Genomic DNA, 17,567 nt, shown 5'->3' with positions numbered 1-17,567 from the left:
AGTAGTTGAGGACAGCCGCTCAGTTATTGCTGTAGAACAAATCAGTCCACGGCAGGTGGCAAAAATACCAGATAAAAGATACGCTCTTGGATCAATCTCTCTCTGCCGTAAGCATGGGGAGATCCTAACCATGCCAGTGAGGTGTGTGGTCACCTTCCTGCCACTGCTGCGCACAATAGAGCTAAAGCAATGCACTCTGCTCTCAGAGGAGAGCAGGTACACGCAGCTCTCCCACTGGCACTAGAAATACCAACACCAGCTCCACCATGATCGTCTCCATGGGCTGCAGGGCAATCTGTCTCCTCAGTGCTTGTAGTGTCTCTGCCCTCCTCCTCACTCACCTTGGTGCCTGCACGGTTGCTTACATCTTCTCACTCCCTTCGGCTGGTGTTTTCTCTCTCTTGGGCCTGCAGAGAGCTTCTAGCTGCTTCTTGCAGAAGCCACCCCTGCAGCCCCCCTTCTCCACCAGAACCCAGCCACACAAAACTACAACATCTGGTAAAACAGATCTCAGGTGGTAGCAAACTGCAGGTCATGATGAAGTGACAGGCTTCAAGATCAGATCTTTAACCTCAGCACCCTCTGACATTCTGAGCGATTGAGCCTTAGCATTTGGGTGCACACACACACACTTTGTGCAGCTCCATCCTGCCCACAAAACAACTATATGGTCCCACGCTGCTCCTGTTAAGCTGTTTGAAATCTTTCTCGAGCTGGGAAACTCAAATGATCCAGCAGATCTGCAAGGACTACGACTTCCACCAGGCTCTGCAAGTTCCCCAGACACCAGCGTTCCAGAACCAGGTCCCAAGATCATGCAATCTAGAGAGATGAGATCCTGAGTGCGCCCTGCTACCAAAAAGCAGGAGTTAAAAACAAGCAAGCAAACAACCCCTGCTAAAAAAAGCTTCAGAAGGTTTAGATCAGGCTGCTCGGTTCTCATTTCTTAGTGTAGGGATGCACCAACACCTGCTGCTTTCAGCCCTCCCTCTCTTCTCTCATCACTTCTCCCTTCTGTATGGTGAGGGACTGGCACGTGCCTCCCTCACTCTGTTCCTTGAATCTCAGGGTCAGAAGTCCTTTCTTGGTCCCCATGTAAGGCAAACCCTTCACTTCTCACAAGATGGGCAAGAAAACCATTTCTTTTCTATTTTTCCAATATCCCCTTTCCTATGAGGCCACAGCTTACCTCTCCACAGCTTCTGTAGGACACCTTCTGCCCACTTACTGTCCGGCACCCCATATGTCCCCCAAAACCCCTTGCCCTGAGCCCCTCTCCTTCACCTCTCCAGGGCTGCCCCAAAGCACTGGGAGGCAATCCGATGGCACCGGTCACCGCGCCTCACCAGTCCCTTGCATAGGGTGAGGGACACAAGGGACAACAGGCAAGAGACATCTCCTGAAATGGGAAGAGAAATTGAGCTCCAGGGAGGGGGCGATTTCTCCTGTCGTGGGACTGGGACTCTGAGCTTGGCCAGGACATCTCAGGTATCTGCCAGTGCACCCGCAGCTCCCAGAGACTTGGAAAGGGCCCACCTGGCAGGTCTCTGCTTCTTGTCTGGCTCAAGAAGCCGCCTAATCCTTTACTTCCAGCGCTTCCAAAACCCATCTCTTACTTCACGGGCAAATGTGTGTCAGTATAAACATGTAGGTGTGTTTGCATGTCTCTTGCTTTCTCAGTCTGCATTCAAATACAGGCTTTTCATTTTCACAGTTACAAATTGCAATTACGCACGGGTTTTATTTCTTTGGTGTCTCTGCAGCTTCTTCAGGAAGAGGAACTCAAGGTACAAAACTTTTGGAAAATATTAGCCTTTTAATGACTACAAATATTAAATACTATCCTTAAAAAATATCTCAAATCAAAAGCTATAAACTCTTGGATAAATTCTGTTCCTCAGGCAGGCAGAATAAAACCAGCACATCTGCCGTTGCCTTCACGTCCCCCTCTCCACACCTCTGCGTCGCTGCTTGAGCACTCCAAGCCTTTGCTCAGCATTCAGCTCTTAAGATGTCAGTGAGGCTTTTTGCCACATGCTGAGGTTGGCTGGCAGTGCACTCCTGCAGCTCGGAGCCCATCAGCTGGTAGAGGGCCACTGCAAGCTTGGTCACCACAGCCTTGATGTTGCCAGTCCGCACAGGCAGGACGCTTCTTCCCAAGAGGAACCAGAGCGTGGGCAGGCCGTAGAGCTTGGCAGCTTGGGGTCTCCGGGGATAAACCCATGTCACAAGCTCTGTCGGGCAAGAAAGAAAAGCTTCTTAACAACCTTAAAGCAAACAACAGTATTATACCCCACTTCAGAACAGACAAACCCCTGCCAAATACATTTTGGTATATGCCTTCTGCAGGAGGGACACGCTTTATCAGCTGTTCCACTATGACAAGGCATTCCCTCTAAATAGTCCCTCCAACACTTCTTGACTCAGAAGGGGAGAGCAGCTGCAGCAGGTGATACCTGAGATGTGTGCTGTGACGTCGAGCAGAGCTTGGCCACTGAGCGACCGCACTCGTTGGGCCAGGGCTTGCAGCATCAGCGTGTTATCTGGAAGAGAAACAGTCATTTCTGCTCACTCTTCTGAGGTTCTAAGGCACCAAAAGTAAAGAGGGGGAGAGGGGAGGGCAAGGGTAAGGGCACTTTCTACAATAAAATTCTTCCAGTTTCTGAGTCCTTTTCTTCTGGTTTTCCTCAAGCTTACTTTGAGGATTATGAAATTAAAAAAGAAAATTTCTCCTTTCACATTTGTCAATCCAAACCTGAGTGCTCTACAAGCAGCTGTGTTAAACATCGCACATCAGAGCCCTCACAATTGAAATCACATGTAAGCAGTGAAGAGCTTGAACCTCCTGGAGCTTTGCAGAAGCAACCTTCTCTCTCCTCAAAGGACAAGGGTGAGAAAGCTGACACGTCCCCATGTCCATAACTGTTGCCTGCATTGGTCTGCAAGAGTCCAGCCTCATCAGTTTGATCAGCCAAGCAAAGTTTTCCTTGCAGCATCAGAACTTTTTTCACAGACAGCACAAGCTATCAGCAGACTCGGGGTTGAGTTGGCTCCGAGGCAGAGGAGTCAGAGCTCAGCCTTACCTAGGTGAGCAATGCATGCTTCCAGCACCTTCGTGGCTGCAGCATAAATCCCCGACTGCTTTGAGTTCAGGTTCTCAGTGACCGCTAGCACCAGGGAGACCAGCACTGGGTGTAAGGCATCTCTGAGCATGGGTATCATCAAAGCCAGGACCTCTAGTGCCTGCTGGTTCACTTTTTTGTTGCAATCCCGAAGTCTCAGGCCAAACACATCAAAAATCTGTTCAGAAAACAAAGAAGATGAAAGCTGGATTCAAATGTCTTTCTTTCAAGAAGGGATGTAGAAACAAGTACCCAGCAAGATAACCGGGTAACACAATCCTTCCTGTCAGGGCAGCACTTGCTAGCACAATGTCACTGCTTTCCCGGGGGCTACTAAGGGCTGGGAAGGGCCTTAAGGGGGAAGGAGCAGTAGAGATCCCCTATGTACCTGGACAATGTTGTTGGAAAGGAGCTGGGGGCTGCTCTTGCAGTACTCTAGTAGGAGCCCCACTCCCTCCAGTCTTGATACAAAATCCTTGTCTGACAGGAGCCTGTAAAGCTCCTGCAGCTGGTTGGTTTCTTCCGCAGTCTGAAGTGACCTGTGACACACAGCCCGACGGGGTAAGAGGCGTCTGTCAGAGCCACATCTCAAGCTGAAAAATAAAAGGAAGATGTGTAGGACAAGGCAACAACCTCTGTCCCGCCTCATCTCTACCAGAAAGAATTTCCTGAGGAAGAGGCTGGTAAAGCTTGTCATGTGCTTTGTCAGATAGAATGGAAGTGCTCAGTACCCTCCATCAGAAGGCAGCTCATCCTGAGGCATTGTTGAACTGCTCTTCCTAGGATTCTTGCGGACCTTGGCAGATGGAGCCTCACATTTACGACCTTCCACTCCCTATAGAAGAAAAACATGAAGCTATACAATATCAAATAGCAAAGTACTTGCTTAGAACACAAGTAAAAACCAGGATCAAGGCTACCAAGACATGCTTAGGGAAACATGTCATAGAGAGGGAGAGATGCCAGCGATTCAGGGATGTCTGCTCTTTGTTTCCAAAAACCCAAGGCTGTAGGTGCTACCATAATGGGCAGCAGTAGAAAATCCTGAATTCATTAGTCTTGAGCACAAATAGGAATTTGGTTCACACTCACTCTCCCTGTTCCTGCAGAGTAAGTCAAAAGGAATGGGGGTGAGGGTTGGGGAAAATGGAGGCAGGGGAGAGAGTTTCTTCTGGATGCTGAATTGATGAAGCTTCTTCCAGCTCCACAGCACATGACAACACAGCGGGATTGTGATTGCCCTGTGCATCTTTTGTATATTTGCAATTTCTCCTTCCCTTTCCTGTTTGGGGCTGATCTTCAGAATGCACACACATCATTTCTAACCATACTAGTTCCTTCACTGTCTGCAGATAAACAGGCTGAGGTGCAACACTTCATTCCCAAGATCAAAACGATTCAGTGGAAGAAGAAATAAGATCGGGTATCTATAATCTCACATGAGTATTCTCACTTCTTGCAGAAAAGAGGCATTTCTCCTGCCAAGTACTTACTTTCTTCTTGATTGTTTCCATGACTTGTTTCAAATCATGTGAGGGGCCAGACTGGTTCAAATACTTGGCAAACTTTGGATGACTCATCAATACATTAAGCATCTGCCGTCCATAATACCTGACACAGGAAAGAGAAAAAGGAATGGCTGCTTTTGCATCTGAGCGTTCCTCTCTCTTCTCCCCTGGCAATAAGCCAGGAAAACGCGCCCATGAAATAAGCTGAGATCTTAAACTCGTCACGTGTAATGCCTATTACCTATTCAGCAAAGAGATACTTAGTTCCACTTACTGCCACTGCCCGGGAAGCCACCCTTCTCTGGCTGAGGGAGAAACTGGGCTAAATCGCCTCACGCTTGCTATTTACGATTCTGTACTACATGTATGCAGAGGGGCAGCTAGCTGCTTGTGTGTTCTTAGCATCTAGTAATTTAAACTAAGAATCGAAATAGGGGGGATTGGGTTTGGCGCTATGAAATTGTAACTGATCAAGATCGCCACCTTGTGTCCTGATGAGAATCCTGAGCGAGCCTCACCACCGTGTTCACCAGCTCGTCGGTATTAATGTGTTTGCCTGAGAGGAGCTTCTTAGCCCCGATTGTTTCTATCATCGTCAGGAGGTGTTCAGCCGCACACTTCCGCACCATGACATTGCGGTGCCTGCAAACAAGAGAACAAGCACTGGCACAGAGGGTAAAGGAAAGCCAGGAGCACAGGCTTTGCTCACAGCATGCTCCCTGTCCTAGCTGAGGAGGAGGCATGTGTTCTCGCTGCAGCTTTTGCCACCTGCACAAGATCCTGGCCTCAGATAAATACAAACGTTGGCATTTTACAAAGGAAGGGAAAGGGAGGAATTCCAGCTCCCTGGACTATGTGACAGCTCAGTTCCTTTCAATTCCCTCTGTCTGAGAGGCAATTCTGGGAAAGACAATTCATCCTGACCACTCAGGGGGCTCCCAGGACACTGACAGAACTGCAGCAGGATTCAGGCTTATCCCACCTGTTTATCTCCACTCTGCTTTTGCAGAGGCAGGGAGTAGGGGCAGCTTCTGCAAGAAGCAGCAAGCTGCTACTGCAGGCCCAAGAGAGCAACCGCCAGCCGGGCTCAAGGCCGGACGTTCCACTGAGCAAGGCCGAGCCCATGAGCAACGGCCACAGTGCCTCTGGGAATCACATTTAGGAGAAAAAAAAACCACAAGCAGCCGTTTTTTGCCCCCAGAGAAGGGAGTGAGAAAACGTAACATAGTCTGCAGGCACCACAGTCACCGCAGAGGGGTGGGGAGGCCCATTGCAGGCGCCAGAGAGAAACCTGCAAATCTGCACAGCCGAGGACAAAAAATGGCGGGAAAAATCCCTGTGGGGCAGGAAGCTGCAGAATATCCAGCCATGCAACCGCTTTGAGCTTTGGGAAGAGGTACATTGCAATGTTTTGCCCTTTTCCAAAGCTGAGGAAAGGGTAGTGGTCGTTTTAGCCACGTTGTCTTTTCCAGAGGGTGGGGAGCCTGTTTGAAACAGGCCCGGCACAAAGATCTGATGGCAGCACTTGCTTCAGCTATCCCTTGGGTGTCAGCCTGGGAAGCTGCCTGTAAAATGGCTTACCAGGTTAAGGCTAACCTGCAGCAGCACTTTGGAGAGAAAATGGAGCTGGAACGACAGTGATGGTCAGGCTCCTCTCAGCAGGGGCCCCGCCTGTTGAGCAGGCTGTGCTGCACCTAGCAGGTTCTCCCCCACACGCTCTGTGTGCCAGCAATGAACCTCCTTATTTCTCAAGTTAATGGGATAATGATGCTGGGTTTTAACTTGTGCCTCTGAGGTTAGCACGGCGAAAGATCAAAGAGTGCTCACTGCTGGAACTGCCACTGTCCCTCCTCCCTTTGTGGAAACAAAGGGAGTGAAGTTGACCAGAGAACCTAACCACCGGGTTCACGCATGGTGCAGGAGAAAGGACCCTTCCCGACCAGCATTCCCCTTCTGCCTCCCATCCCTTCCCCACACACACACAAAGGCAAACGATAGCATGAAGAGAAGAACTACTTACTGGATTCCACTCGCCATGAGAGCAGTCATGGCTCGTGCAGGAGTCACATTCTGCACCATGAGCCCCAAGGATCGACTGGCTCCTTTCTGGATGAAATCACTGGAGTCCCCCATCCTCTGGAGCAAGGCCTGACATATCATATCAACGTCATGGTCCATTTTCTTCTTCAAGGTCCTGAAGAGCTCTCCGAGTGTGCCAATTGCAAAGCGAGATACTTTGGACCGCAGGTTGTTCACCTGGGGAAGTCATGAAGGGAAATGTAAGAATCACAGGGTAAAGATACTCACTTCCCCCAGGAAAAGGCCAAGGAAGCACAGTAAGAGCAAGCAGAAGAGACCACAGGCACAGAAACACACTGTGACACAAACAACTTCACTTGTACAATACAATTTGAAGGAGACTGAACGCCTAAGCACAAAGTGTGCTGCTCAGCCCATAATGCTTACTGCTTGGATTTTAGGCCCTTTTATGAAGACAAGCAAATTCATTAAAGCAAGGGTTGGGTTTTAAGATCGAGGGACAAGATGCTAAATAGCTCAAAGAGGAGGCAGACAGATGCCCTCCTTACCAGTCCAAATATCTATATGTACAGACAGATCCTACAGACAGGTGACATATTGTCATTTTTAGACCTCATTTTCTTAATAGCTACGAGGCAGACACTGAGTAGAGAAGTAAAGGAAGAAGCACACGTCTACACCCCATGGATGAGGCACAGGGGACACAGTTCAACACATTGTTCTTACCTCTTTGCTAACTGCCAAAGAAACATCACGAAGTCTGGGAAGAAGGACTTCGGAGTGGCGGATAGCCAGGCACCTGATGCTGAAGAGTCCCTTTGCCTTTTGCTCCCTGAAAAGCCATTTCAAGAAAGATTCATTTTTCTCCCCACCCAAGAACTGGGCAGTGAAATGCCCAGGCTGTCAGCTGGCATGTGATACATTCACTGTTTCGCTGGGACTGCAGGCCAGGACTGGGGACCCTTCCCCACTGCGGTCCCTGAGTGTTAACCCAGACTCCCACACTTGCAGCAGTTCTCTGCACCTCACAGGGCACCAAAAAGGAAGGGGGAAGAGAAAAGGGAGAGGGGCCAGACAAAGAGGCTGCACAAGGAGAAGGATTGTGGAAGGGGTTTCACCGTTATCTCAGTGTGAATGGAGCCCTAGTGACTCGATGCTGACCCAGAAATCAAAAGGACCATCAACATGTCTCTGAAATTCTCAGGACTCTACTCTTGTCTGTGTCTACCTTTTTTTAAAAAATTTTCTTCCCTCCTTCAGGGGAAATGACAGGCTGGGCATCTCTGCACCATGGCTTAGTGCATTTCTCAGAAAAAGCAACTCCCTGCAGGCGCTCACTTGCAGGACTCACTTGCAGGAGGACATAGGGAAGCAAATCAAAGGCTTATACTGGGACTGCTTTGGAGTGGTTTCACTAGTTTCCTTTGGACATCTGAGCTGCCTGGCCTCAGAGGCACTAGAAAAAGAGCTTCTCATTTATCTGCACACTGACAGGGAGAAAGAGCAAACAAGGTGTTTTCTTACCAGTCATCGCTGCTGAGCCATGTCAGGGCATTGAGCAGCTCCTGCTGTGGTTCAGCAAAGGGTCTGACTTCCCAGGCACTTCCCTCCTCTGCCTCCTCTTCCCAGTCCAGGAAGGCCAGAGCAGTGGCAGGCTGCGACCTCCCTGTTAGGACAGGGTCAGGCATCAGCATCGCATACCCCGGGGCAAGGCATCCCACCTGAGGAGCAGCTCCCAGGGCACAGTGTGATGTGTCACCCTCTGAATCTGAGAGTGCCTCTGTTTCCATTTGCTTCAAATGTTCTAGAATGCAGGGAGCTGAGCGCACATACATTTTTGCGTGCTCTTGGGAAAGAAGTTGTTTCTGGAATGAGGCAGTTTGTGCTTCTTGTGCAAGGAGAGAGCTGGTGGTGGGGCTGCAGTGGAGTGGGCTCACCTGAGGAATTGTGCTGGAACTTGCCACGCTGGTGGGTGACAGGGATGCTGGGGAGTGGGCACCTGGTGACACCCTTCCTGGAGGCAGAAAGAGAGCTCTGCTCTTTGCATGCATCGCTCGTGCTGGGGTCACTGCAAACTGCCCCCTTGATAGGTGGTAGGTGAATGCCTGCAGAGACCAAACAGGACCTTGTAAGTGGAGAGTGGTGGGCAGGGTGGCTGGGGGCTTAGAAAGGGCTTTTTTTAGTCTTTGCTTAGTTTTTAATCAGTTGGAAGCAGCAGTGCTGAGGTACTGACAGGCTGACTCCTGCTCTTACCTCTGAGGGCAGAGTGATGGCAAAGAATGTTTATCAATACAGTGAGAGGCACTTTATTTTATATATATATATATAAAATTATATGTATATATATATATGTTATATTTTATATATATATATATATGTTTCCTCCCAGATGGAGCTCGGTCCCATCCCTTTGTCATCCCAAACAACTCCCACTGCACACTAACATGAGAAAGTAACCACAAAAATCGTTGAATCGTAGAACACTGTGGGTTGGGAGGAGCCTTTAAATGCCATCTAGTCCATCTTCGGCTACATCAGGTTGCTATGTCTAACCTGACCTCCAGCACCTCCAGTGCACTTATGCTTTCCCTCAGAAAGCATTAGGAAAACTCGGTAGGGCTTTTCTTTCTTTTGCTTTCCAGTTTCAGCAGCTGCACAGGGACAGGATGCGTTTCAACCAACCAACCAGACTTCCACAGTGCCACCCATGGGTCATTTTGGGACAGCCACTCCCTGTACCTACCACCAGGTTGAAGGGTCTTCTCTTCATTTCTCCTGCCTGATCTTGGCCTTAAGAAAATGAAGGATAAAAGAATATGTGAGGAGAGAGAAAGAGAAGCGGGGTACAGCATTCAAGGAGCTAACCTCTCTTAGCATGGCCATTCTGATGAAGGAGGGGATGCAACCCATAAAACCAACACTATACGAGGCGGATTAATTGCCTTTACACTTCCAGTTGTTGATTGCTCACCAAGCTCTAGCTGAAACACAGGAGTCATTTTTCACTTTGGGCCTTACCTATCCAATTCTGCTCTCTCTCCTTTTGCAGCCAAGCACCTCACGCTGTTACATACATCCCCTCTGAAGCAGCAAGAGATGGGAAGGCAGTCTGGAGTCTGCACTGAGGGCGACTACCTTTATGCTGCTCCACAAGCCTCCCTTTCCCTAAAGATACTGGAGAGCTGACTGTGGAAAATAAGCGCGAGGTGAACGGCTTCTTGGAGGATCAGGCGCTTGGACTTACCACATCTTCAGGGTCTCTTGGCAAGGCAGGTGCTGAGCCCTGTGGGGAGGGACTGCAGTGCTGCCAGGAGCCCTGTCAGATGGACCTGGTGACACAGGGATAGCGGAGAGCAAAGGCGGCAACTTCTCCCAAGGCCCACTTCTGCAGCACAGCAGAGATGCCTGGAAAGACCAGAACACAGCGCTCAGCCTGAGCATCCAGCCTGCCCCCTTCGACTCCCACCTGGCATCTATCTGGCAGGCTCCTTACCCTACTGCTCTGTGTAAGGACCCTCTGCCTGATGAAATCATTACAGGCTCCCCATGCCATTGCTAGGAAGGGGGGTGGAGGGAGCCGGGTCAGACCTGCACCCTTCCTTACTATCCCAACATCCTTGTCACAGACAGAGAGCCAGATCAGGACCAGAATTGCCCCTTCCCATCACTCGCTCCTGGGCAGATCCATCGAAGAGGATGAAGGGGGCCTCTGAAACCTAGAAACAGTACTAGAGAGAACTGTGCAGGGGGACGTGGCTCTAGAACTCAAGCAGCGCACTGTCCCGCTGAGCCCTTCCTTGGCTCACTCAGTGACTTCCTAGGGATTGCACCACAGGGAAAGAAGGTTTTGGAGTTCTACCTCCAAGAAAGAAACTGAAGACCCCCCCCCCCCCCCCCCCCGCAAGTGATTTGGCTTCCTTACTTCATGGCCTTTTTCCTCTGACATCAGCGCCTTGTTACTCCCATCACCGCCTGCGCTGTTTTTCCAACGCTGAGCTCCATCCCCAGCCCGTGATCTCAGCTGCTCCATCACCCGGGTTGTGAATACGGACTGAGAAGAAGCTGCAGGTGAGGTCGAAGGGAAGAGCTGAGTTAGCTGACCTCGCGCCTTTACAATCAACCCATCTGATGAGCCGGGCACTCAAGATTCTTCAATCAGTCAAGCTCAGCTTGTTTGTGTCCTTCATAAAGCCAGCCTGTTTAATTCTTCTTAATGAATTGCCAGTTGGGCCACAGTCCCTGGCCTGACTGGCAGCAGCAGTCATCTGGCTATTGTTGGTAACAGAGAAGGCAAAGGAATTAACGACAGAGATGTGGTGCCCTGCGCATCACTGGAGGAGGGCAGGAGCACCTGCTGCTCTCAAACACCTACTCTGACACAGAGCCAGCACATGAAGACCAGCCTCCAAGAACCATTTCTCCCTGAAATCAAGGTGCTTTTTACATTTGGCTGGGCCATCAGTGCATATTCCAGCCCTTCCCATCCTTACCTCCTTCTTCAGGGATCCAACAACTGCCACAAAACTGCAAGTCTGAGTCAGTGCTTCCGCCGCGCAGAGCTGTGTATCTGGGTTGGAAGTTGGGAATGCTCCCACGGTAGACAGCAACTGGGGCGTGGTACTTGTCTTCCAAATGAGGACAGCACAAATTGCTGAAATCTGCAGGATCTGATACCGAGAGGTGACCACCGCAAAGAGGAAGACTGAGACACCAGTGGTGCCCTGGGGCTCTAAGCCCTAGCCTTACGTGACCTCACAGTACTACAGCACAACCACAACATACTCAAATTTGCATATGTGTTGCTAGTTGCCCATCCACAACCACAAGGTTTCTTTCCTCTCCTTTCATTGGATGTATTGGGTTGCAAGGGACTTTTTAAGGTCATCTAGTCCAAGCCCCCTGCAGTGAGCAGGGACATCTGCACTAGATCCGGTCACTCATAGCCCTACCAAGCCTGACCTTGAGTATCTCTAGGGACATGGCCTCCACTACCTCTCTGCGCAACCTGTTCCAGTGATCTACCACCCTTATATTTAAGAACTTTTTCCTAATACCCAACCTAAATCTCCCCTTTTCTGGTTTAAAACCACCACCCGTCTCCCTATTGCTACATGCCCTTGTGAATAGTTCTTCCCCAGCTTCCATATAGGCATCTTTCAGGGACTGGAAGGCTGCTTGTCCTGGCTCCAGCCAGGAGAGAATTAACTTCCCCAAGCATCCAACGCAGGTCAGCTGAGCTGGCCCAGGATTTTTTCTGCACCACATGACACCAAGCCTCCAGTAAGAGGGGCTGATCTGGGAGGGGCACAGGCATGGCTCTGGGACAGTCTGAGTGCGATCGGTCCTCGCACTGGTGCAAAGCTCTGTGCTACTACCGTCTCCTGTCAGTAAAGTCCTCTGTGTTATCACCAGGTGTGTGTATTCTGCTGCTGCTGCTCCCCTGTCGTGGTACATGTCAGTGAATCATCCTTATCTCAACCTGCAAGACTTTGTGTTTCTCCTCCTGGGAGGGGTGTGAGTGAGTGAGCAGCATGTGGTGCTCAGCCAGTGCTTGGGCTGAACCATGACAGTCCTTTGTGTGCCTCAGCATGGGGCCTGAAGGGTTGGGATAATGGCAGATCCGACCAAGCAGCCCACCAGACTGTATAACCATTCCTGTGATGCTCTTGAAGGGATCTCTAAGTCTTTTTTGCAGGATGTAAACAGCAAACACTACGAGCAAGATTAAAGGGGCCCTGCCTCCAACCAGGGGGAGGAAAGGGACAGTCGAATTTATTGGAATGTGTGAGTCCAATGGCCTGGCACATCAGATCCACAGAAGTACCAAGCGTTACTAGACACAAGTGCCCGGCAAACTCTAATACCATCAAACTATGAAGGGCCAGAACCCACCTACGTTTCTGGAGTGACAGGGGGATCCCAACAGTTGAGTCTTACTAGAAGCTGAAGTGACTGTAACTGGGAATGACTGGGAAAAACACCTCCTCCAAGACTTCCTCTGGAGAGGGTATTTCAAAGACCCAAAAGGGTACCAGTGGGCTTTTGGAATAGCTGCCCTAGAGAGAGAGGAAACAAAACGACTGTCTCTTCTGCCAGGACTCTCAGAAGACCCTTCTGTTGTGGGGCTGCTAAAGGTCAGAGAACAGTGGGTACCAATTGCTACCATGATGGTGCACAGATGACAATACCACACCAACAGAGACTCCCTTATTCCCATTCAGAAACTGATTCATCAACTGGAGAGTCAGGGAGTGATCAGTAGAACCCACTCACCCTTCAACAGTCCAATAGGGCCAGAGCAGAAGTCCAATGGAGAGTGAAGGCTGACAGTGGACTATCGTGGCCTCAATGAAGTCACACTGCCTGTGAGTGCTGCTGTGCCAGACATGCTGAAACTCAGGTATGAACTGGAGTCAAAAGCAGCCAAGTGGTGCGGCACCACTGACACTGCAAATGCTTTCTTCTCAACTCCTTTGGCAACAGAGCACAGGCCACAGTGTGCTTTCACTTGGAAGGGAATCCAGTGCACCTGGAATCACACTCAGTACACCTGGAATCCCCTGCCTCAGGGGCCAAAACACAGCCCCACCATCTGCCATGGACTGATCCAGACTGCATTAGGACAGGGTGAAGCCCCAGAGCACCTGCAGTATATTGATGACATCATTGTATGGGGCAACACAGCAGAGGAAGAAAAGAATCCCAATTCTGCTAAAATCCAGTTTCACTATCAAACCAAGTAAGGTCAGGGGACCTGCTGGAGAAAGCCAGTTTTTAGGAATAAAATGGCAGGATGGATGTCATCAGGTCCCAATGGATGTTCTCAATACAACAGCATCTCTGTCTCCACCAACCAGCAAAAAGGAGACACAAGATTTCCCAACACACTGTGGGTTTTTGGTGAATGCACATCCCAACCTAGAGGCTCAATTGTAAACCCTTCTCTACTGTGTAACCTGGAAGAAACATTTCCAACAGGGCCCTGAGCAGTGACAAGCCTTTGAACTGATCCTAGGGGAAGCTGTCCAGGCAGTAGCCCTTGGGCCCATCCAGGCAGAGCCAGATAGAATGTGCTCTACACCACAGCTGGGGAGAATGGCCCTGCCTGGAGTCTCTGGCAGAAAACACCAGGGGAGACCCGAGGCTGAGCGCTGGGATTTTGGAATTGGGACTAGAGAGGATCTGAGGCCCATTACACTCCAACAGAAAAGGAAAGACTGGCTGCATATGAAGGGGTTTGAGCCACTTTGGAAGTGATTGAAACTGGAGCCCAGCTCCTCCTGGCACCCTGACTGCCAGCACTGGGGTGGATGTTCGAAGGAAAGGCCCCTTCTACACACTATGCCACTGATGCTACGTGGAGCAAGTGGGTCACACTAATCATGCAACAGGCTCAGGAACTCCAATCACCCAGGAATCCTGGAAGTCATCACAGACTGGCCAGAAGGCAGGAATTTTGGAACGTCACCAGAGGAGGAGGTGATGCGTGCTGAAGAGGCCAGAAAATGAGAAGAAATATGCCCTGCTCATCGATGGGTCCTTTCACATTACTGGAAAACATCGGAGGAGGAAGGCTGCCATATGGAGTCCTACATGACAAGTTGCTTCTGCTGCTGAAGGAGAAGGTGAATCCAGCCAGTTGGCAGAGGTAAAAGCCATCCAACTGCCTTTAAACATTGCCAAACAAGAAAAGTGGCTGAAATTGTACCTCTGCACTGACTCATGGATGCTGGCCAATGCCCACTGGGGATGGCTGTGGCACTGGAAACAAAGCAACTGGCAGTGCAGAGGCAAAACCATCTGGGCTGTTCCACTGTGGCAAGATATTTCTGCCCAGTTAGAGAACCTAATTGTAAATGTACCTCATGTAGATGCCCACGTACCCAAGAGTTGAGGTGCTGAGAACATCAAAACAAACAGCAGGTCGATCTGGCTCAAGTAGATCTTGATTGGCAACATAAGGGCAAATTATGTCAGCTCACTGGGCTCATGACACCTTTATAAGGTGCCCCCAGAGCCTTCTCTTCACCGTGCTGGACAACCCCAACTCTCTCAGCCTGTCTTCATAAGAGAAGTGCTCCAGCCCTTTGATCATTTTTGTGGCCCTCTGGACATGCTCCAACAGGTCCTTGTCTACCTTGTGTTAAGAGTTCCAGAGCTGGACACAATATTGCAGGTGAGGTCTCACCAGAGCAGAGTAAAGGGGCAGAATCACCTCTCTTGATCTGCTGGCCACACTTCTTTTGATGCAGCCCAGGGTGTGGTTGGTCTTCTGGGCTACAGATGCACATCAGTGGCTCATGTCCAGCTTCTCATCCACAAGTACTCCCAAGTCTTTTTCCTCAGGGCTGCTTTCAAGCACATCTCCTAACCTGTATGGATAACAGGGGTTGTCCTGACCCAAGTTGCAGGACCCTGCACTTGGCTTTGTTGAACCTCATATAGGTTCATATAGGCCCACTTCTCCAGCCTGTCCAGGTCCCTCTGGGTAGCATCCTGTCCCTTTGGCATGTTAACCTCACCACTCAGCTTGGTGTCATCAGCCAACTTGCTGTGGGTGCACTCAGTCTCCCTGTCAATATCATTAATACAGATATTAAACAGCACTGGTCCCAGTACAGACCCTTGAGGAACACCACTTGTCACCATCTTCCATGTGGACTTAGAGCCACCGACCACCCTCTGGATGCAACCATCCAGCCAATTCCTTATCCACTGAACAGTCCACCCATCAAATCTGTATCTCTCTAACTTAGAGAGAAGGATGTTGTGTGGGACCATGTCAAAGGCCTTGCAGAAATCCAGATAGATGACATCCATAGCTCTTCCCTCATCTACTTACAAAGGGTAGGCAACCCACAATGGTCTCTAGAATTTGACAATGTCAAGTAAGAAGATGCTTTCCAAAGCTAGCTTGAAAGTCCTTTGTTTCTGCAATTCCCACTCCATTTTTGTTGGGTTTTATCAGTATATTATTTCTCTCCACACAAAGAAAGTACAAGGACACAAACAATTAATAATCACCAGGTGTTATAACTAATAAAATGTTTGCACTCTGCATTAGATGTTCCAAATATTCAGTGGGCTTATTTGATTACTGTATCTGTAGGATTCAAATTGTCCATCCAAACAGTCTCCTTTGTTCCAGTTCTCTGATACAGGGGTTTATTCCCTCTTTACTGTAGAAACACCCAAAACCAACATAAGCATGTCCTGCTTCAAAAAATGTCACATCTTGACTGTTCCTGAAAATTCAAAAATACACACAGGGTGTTTCCCTGCCCTTTATCCCAGCCAGTCTCTTCCCCATCACCCAGCCTCTGAAGGCTGAGCTCTTACTTGTACAGCACCAAAAATAGCTGTTGCACTTGCCAGCATCTCCAGGGTCTCATGATCAGTGCTCTGACTGCAGCCTTTGTACACGCAGCGTTCCTGGGCACCAGTCCTGTTGCTGCAGGTGAACATCCTCCAGGCAAGGGCTGTGGGACAGGATGGTAACAAACCCAGGCTGAAGAAATCTCCCATCTGCTGCATTCCTTTACCTGCTGTGAAATCATCTTGCGTTGTCATGGTGGGGGAAGATGATGGGCTCTTTGCAGATGTCTACTCGATGCGCTGCAGGTTGCTGGGCCTGACAGAGTTGCCAGTGGGTTCCCCTGCAGAACCAGGAGCCTACATGGAAAAGTAACACTGCTAGTGTGACAGCCATAAATCCCTGGCGTTGCCCTGCCTACAGGGGATCCTGCATATGAAACAGCTTAAGTCAGGTTCTGGTAAAACATCATTAAAATATAGCCAAGTTACACATCTGCCACAGTCTGTCAAAATCACAGCCTTGAAGTCCAAACACTGGAGGCAGACTGCTATTGGTGTAACAGGGGAAACGTAACTCCATTCCAGCAGCTTCTCTCCTGTGGCTGTACAGGCACGGCAGCAGAGGCAGGTCTCATGGTGCCCACTGCTGTTAGAGCCAGCTCTGCAAACAGAGCCACTATCACATGGAAACTAAGGGCAGCCAGAAGGATCAATCACAGGCACAGCTCAGTTAAATTATTACAGAAGGAAAAAAACACCTCTGCACTCGATGGAGAAGCAAAGGCAGGTCCCTATTAATGTATTCTGTAAGCTTAAAACAAGTAACAAAGAACTCCTGTGTGAAGACTCTAGATACCCTACTATCAACCAAACTCACCATCGGGTAAAAAATGGTATCCTCCAGCAAATTTCAATAGAAATTGTTCATATTGCAGCAAAGCTTGTACTGCTCTAAGTCTTGCCCAAGAGATTTAACTCTGCTCAAAAGCTGTCACAGTGTTCACGTGGAGTAAAACAAATGGTTTCAGAAAGGCTGGAGTTAGCCCCCAGATAGTTAACCCCCTTCTGGCTTTGTCTCTTTTTTTTGACTAGATACATACACAGAGACAGCTTAAGGTCAAGGAGAGAGGGTGCTTAGAGGGGGTTTAGAGCCTAATTTCCATTACTTTCAATGAAAAGCAAGTACCAAATGCCCTTAAAAACACAAATGTAGGTCTATTTGGACTTCATGTTTTAAAACAAGGAATGGAGGTACCATTGTGAGTGGGACTAGGGCATTAAGCAGGGTTTAAGTTACACGTTCTTTGGTCTCATTGCATAGGATGAATACCCAAGAAAAACACCAGTAGTACCCTGTTGCTTAAGGTATCAAAAATGCCCAAGAGAAAGCAGTTAAGTACCAGAAATTATGTATCCTGTAGCTCGCTGACTGACCCTGTAATACAAAGCCATGCTTGACCATGCCTCAGAGTGTTGTTCCTCTGATAGGCTGTCCTACCTAAATGCTAATATGCTATAAAGCATGTTAACTAGGAAGCACGTTAACTAGGAAGGGCATTACTTACAGCACCTCTACGTCCCC

At 49.3% G+C, this 17,567-nt stretch overlaps 1 protein-coding gene across 1 annotated transcript; it reads right to left on the bottom strand.

Moving 5' to 3' along the window:
- Nucleotides 1-1,992: 1,992 nt before the first annotated feature.
- LOC311189453 (TOG array regulator of axonemal microtubules protein 2-like) lies at nucleotides 1,993-14,629 on the bottom strand (the record flags this gene model as incomplete). The annotated part of the gene is made up of 11 exons (XM_084261117.1): nucleotides 1,993-2,234; nucleotides 2,457-2,543; nucleotides 3,084-3,300; nucleotides 3,511-3,661; nucleotides 3,854-3,957; nucleotides 4,616-4,733; nucleotides 5,114-5,272; nucleotides 6,651-6,886; nucleotides 7,397-7,502; nucleotides 8,195-8,336; nucleotides 14,554-14,629. 11 exons carry the CDS (start codon nucleotides 14,627-14,629, stop codon nucleotides 1,993-1,995), a joined length of 1,638 nt encoding a protein of 545 aa, XP_084117243.1.
- Between the last annotated feature and the right edge of the window lie 2,938 nt (nucleotides 14,630-17,567).

Source organism: Gallinula chloropus (genome assembly GCF_964237585.1).
Source record: "Gallinula chloropus genome assembly, chromosome: 3".
NCBI classification, from domain to species: Eukaryota; Metazoa; Chordata; class Aves; order Gruiformes; family Rallidae; genus Gallinula; species Gallinula chloropus.
The sequence above is the reverse complement of the archived record's forward strand: the minus strand, read 5'-3'. Positions and strand labels throughout refer to the sequence as shown.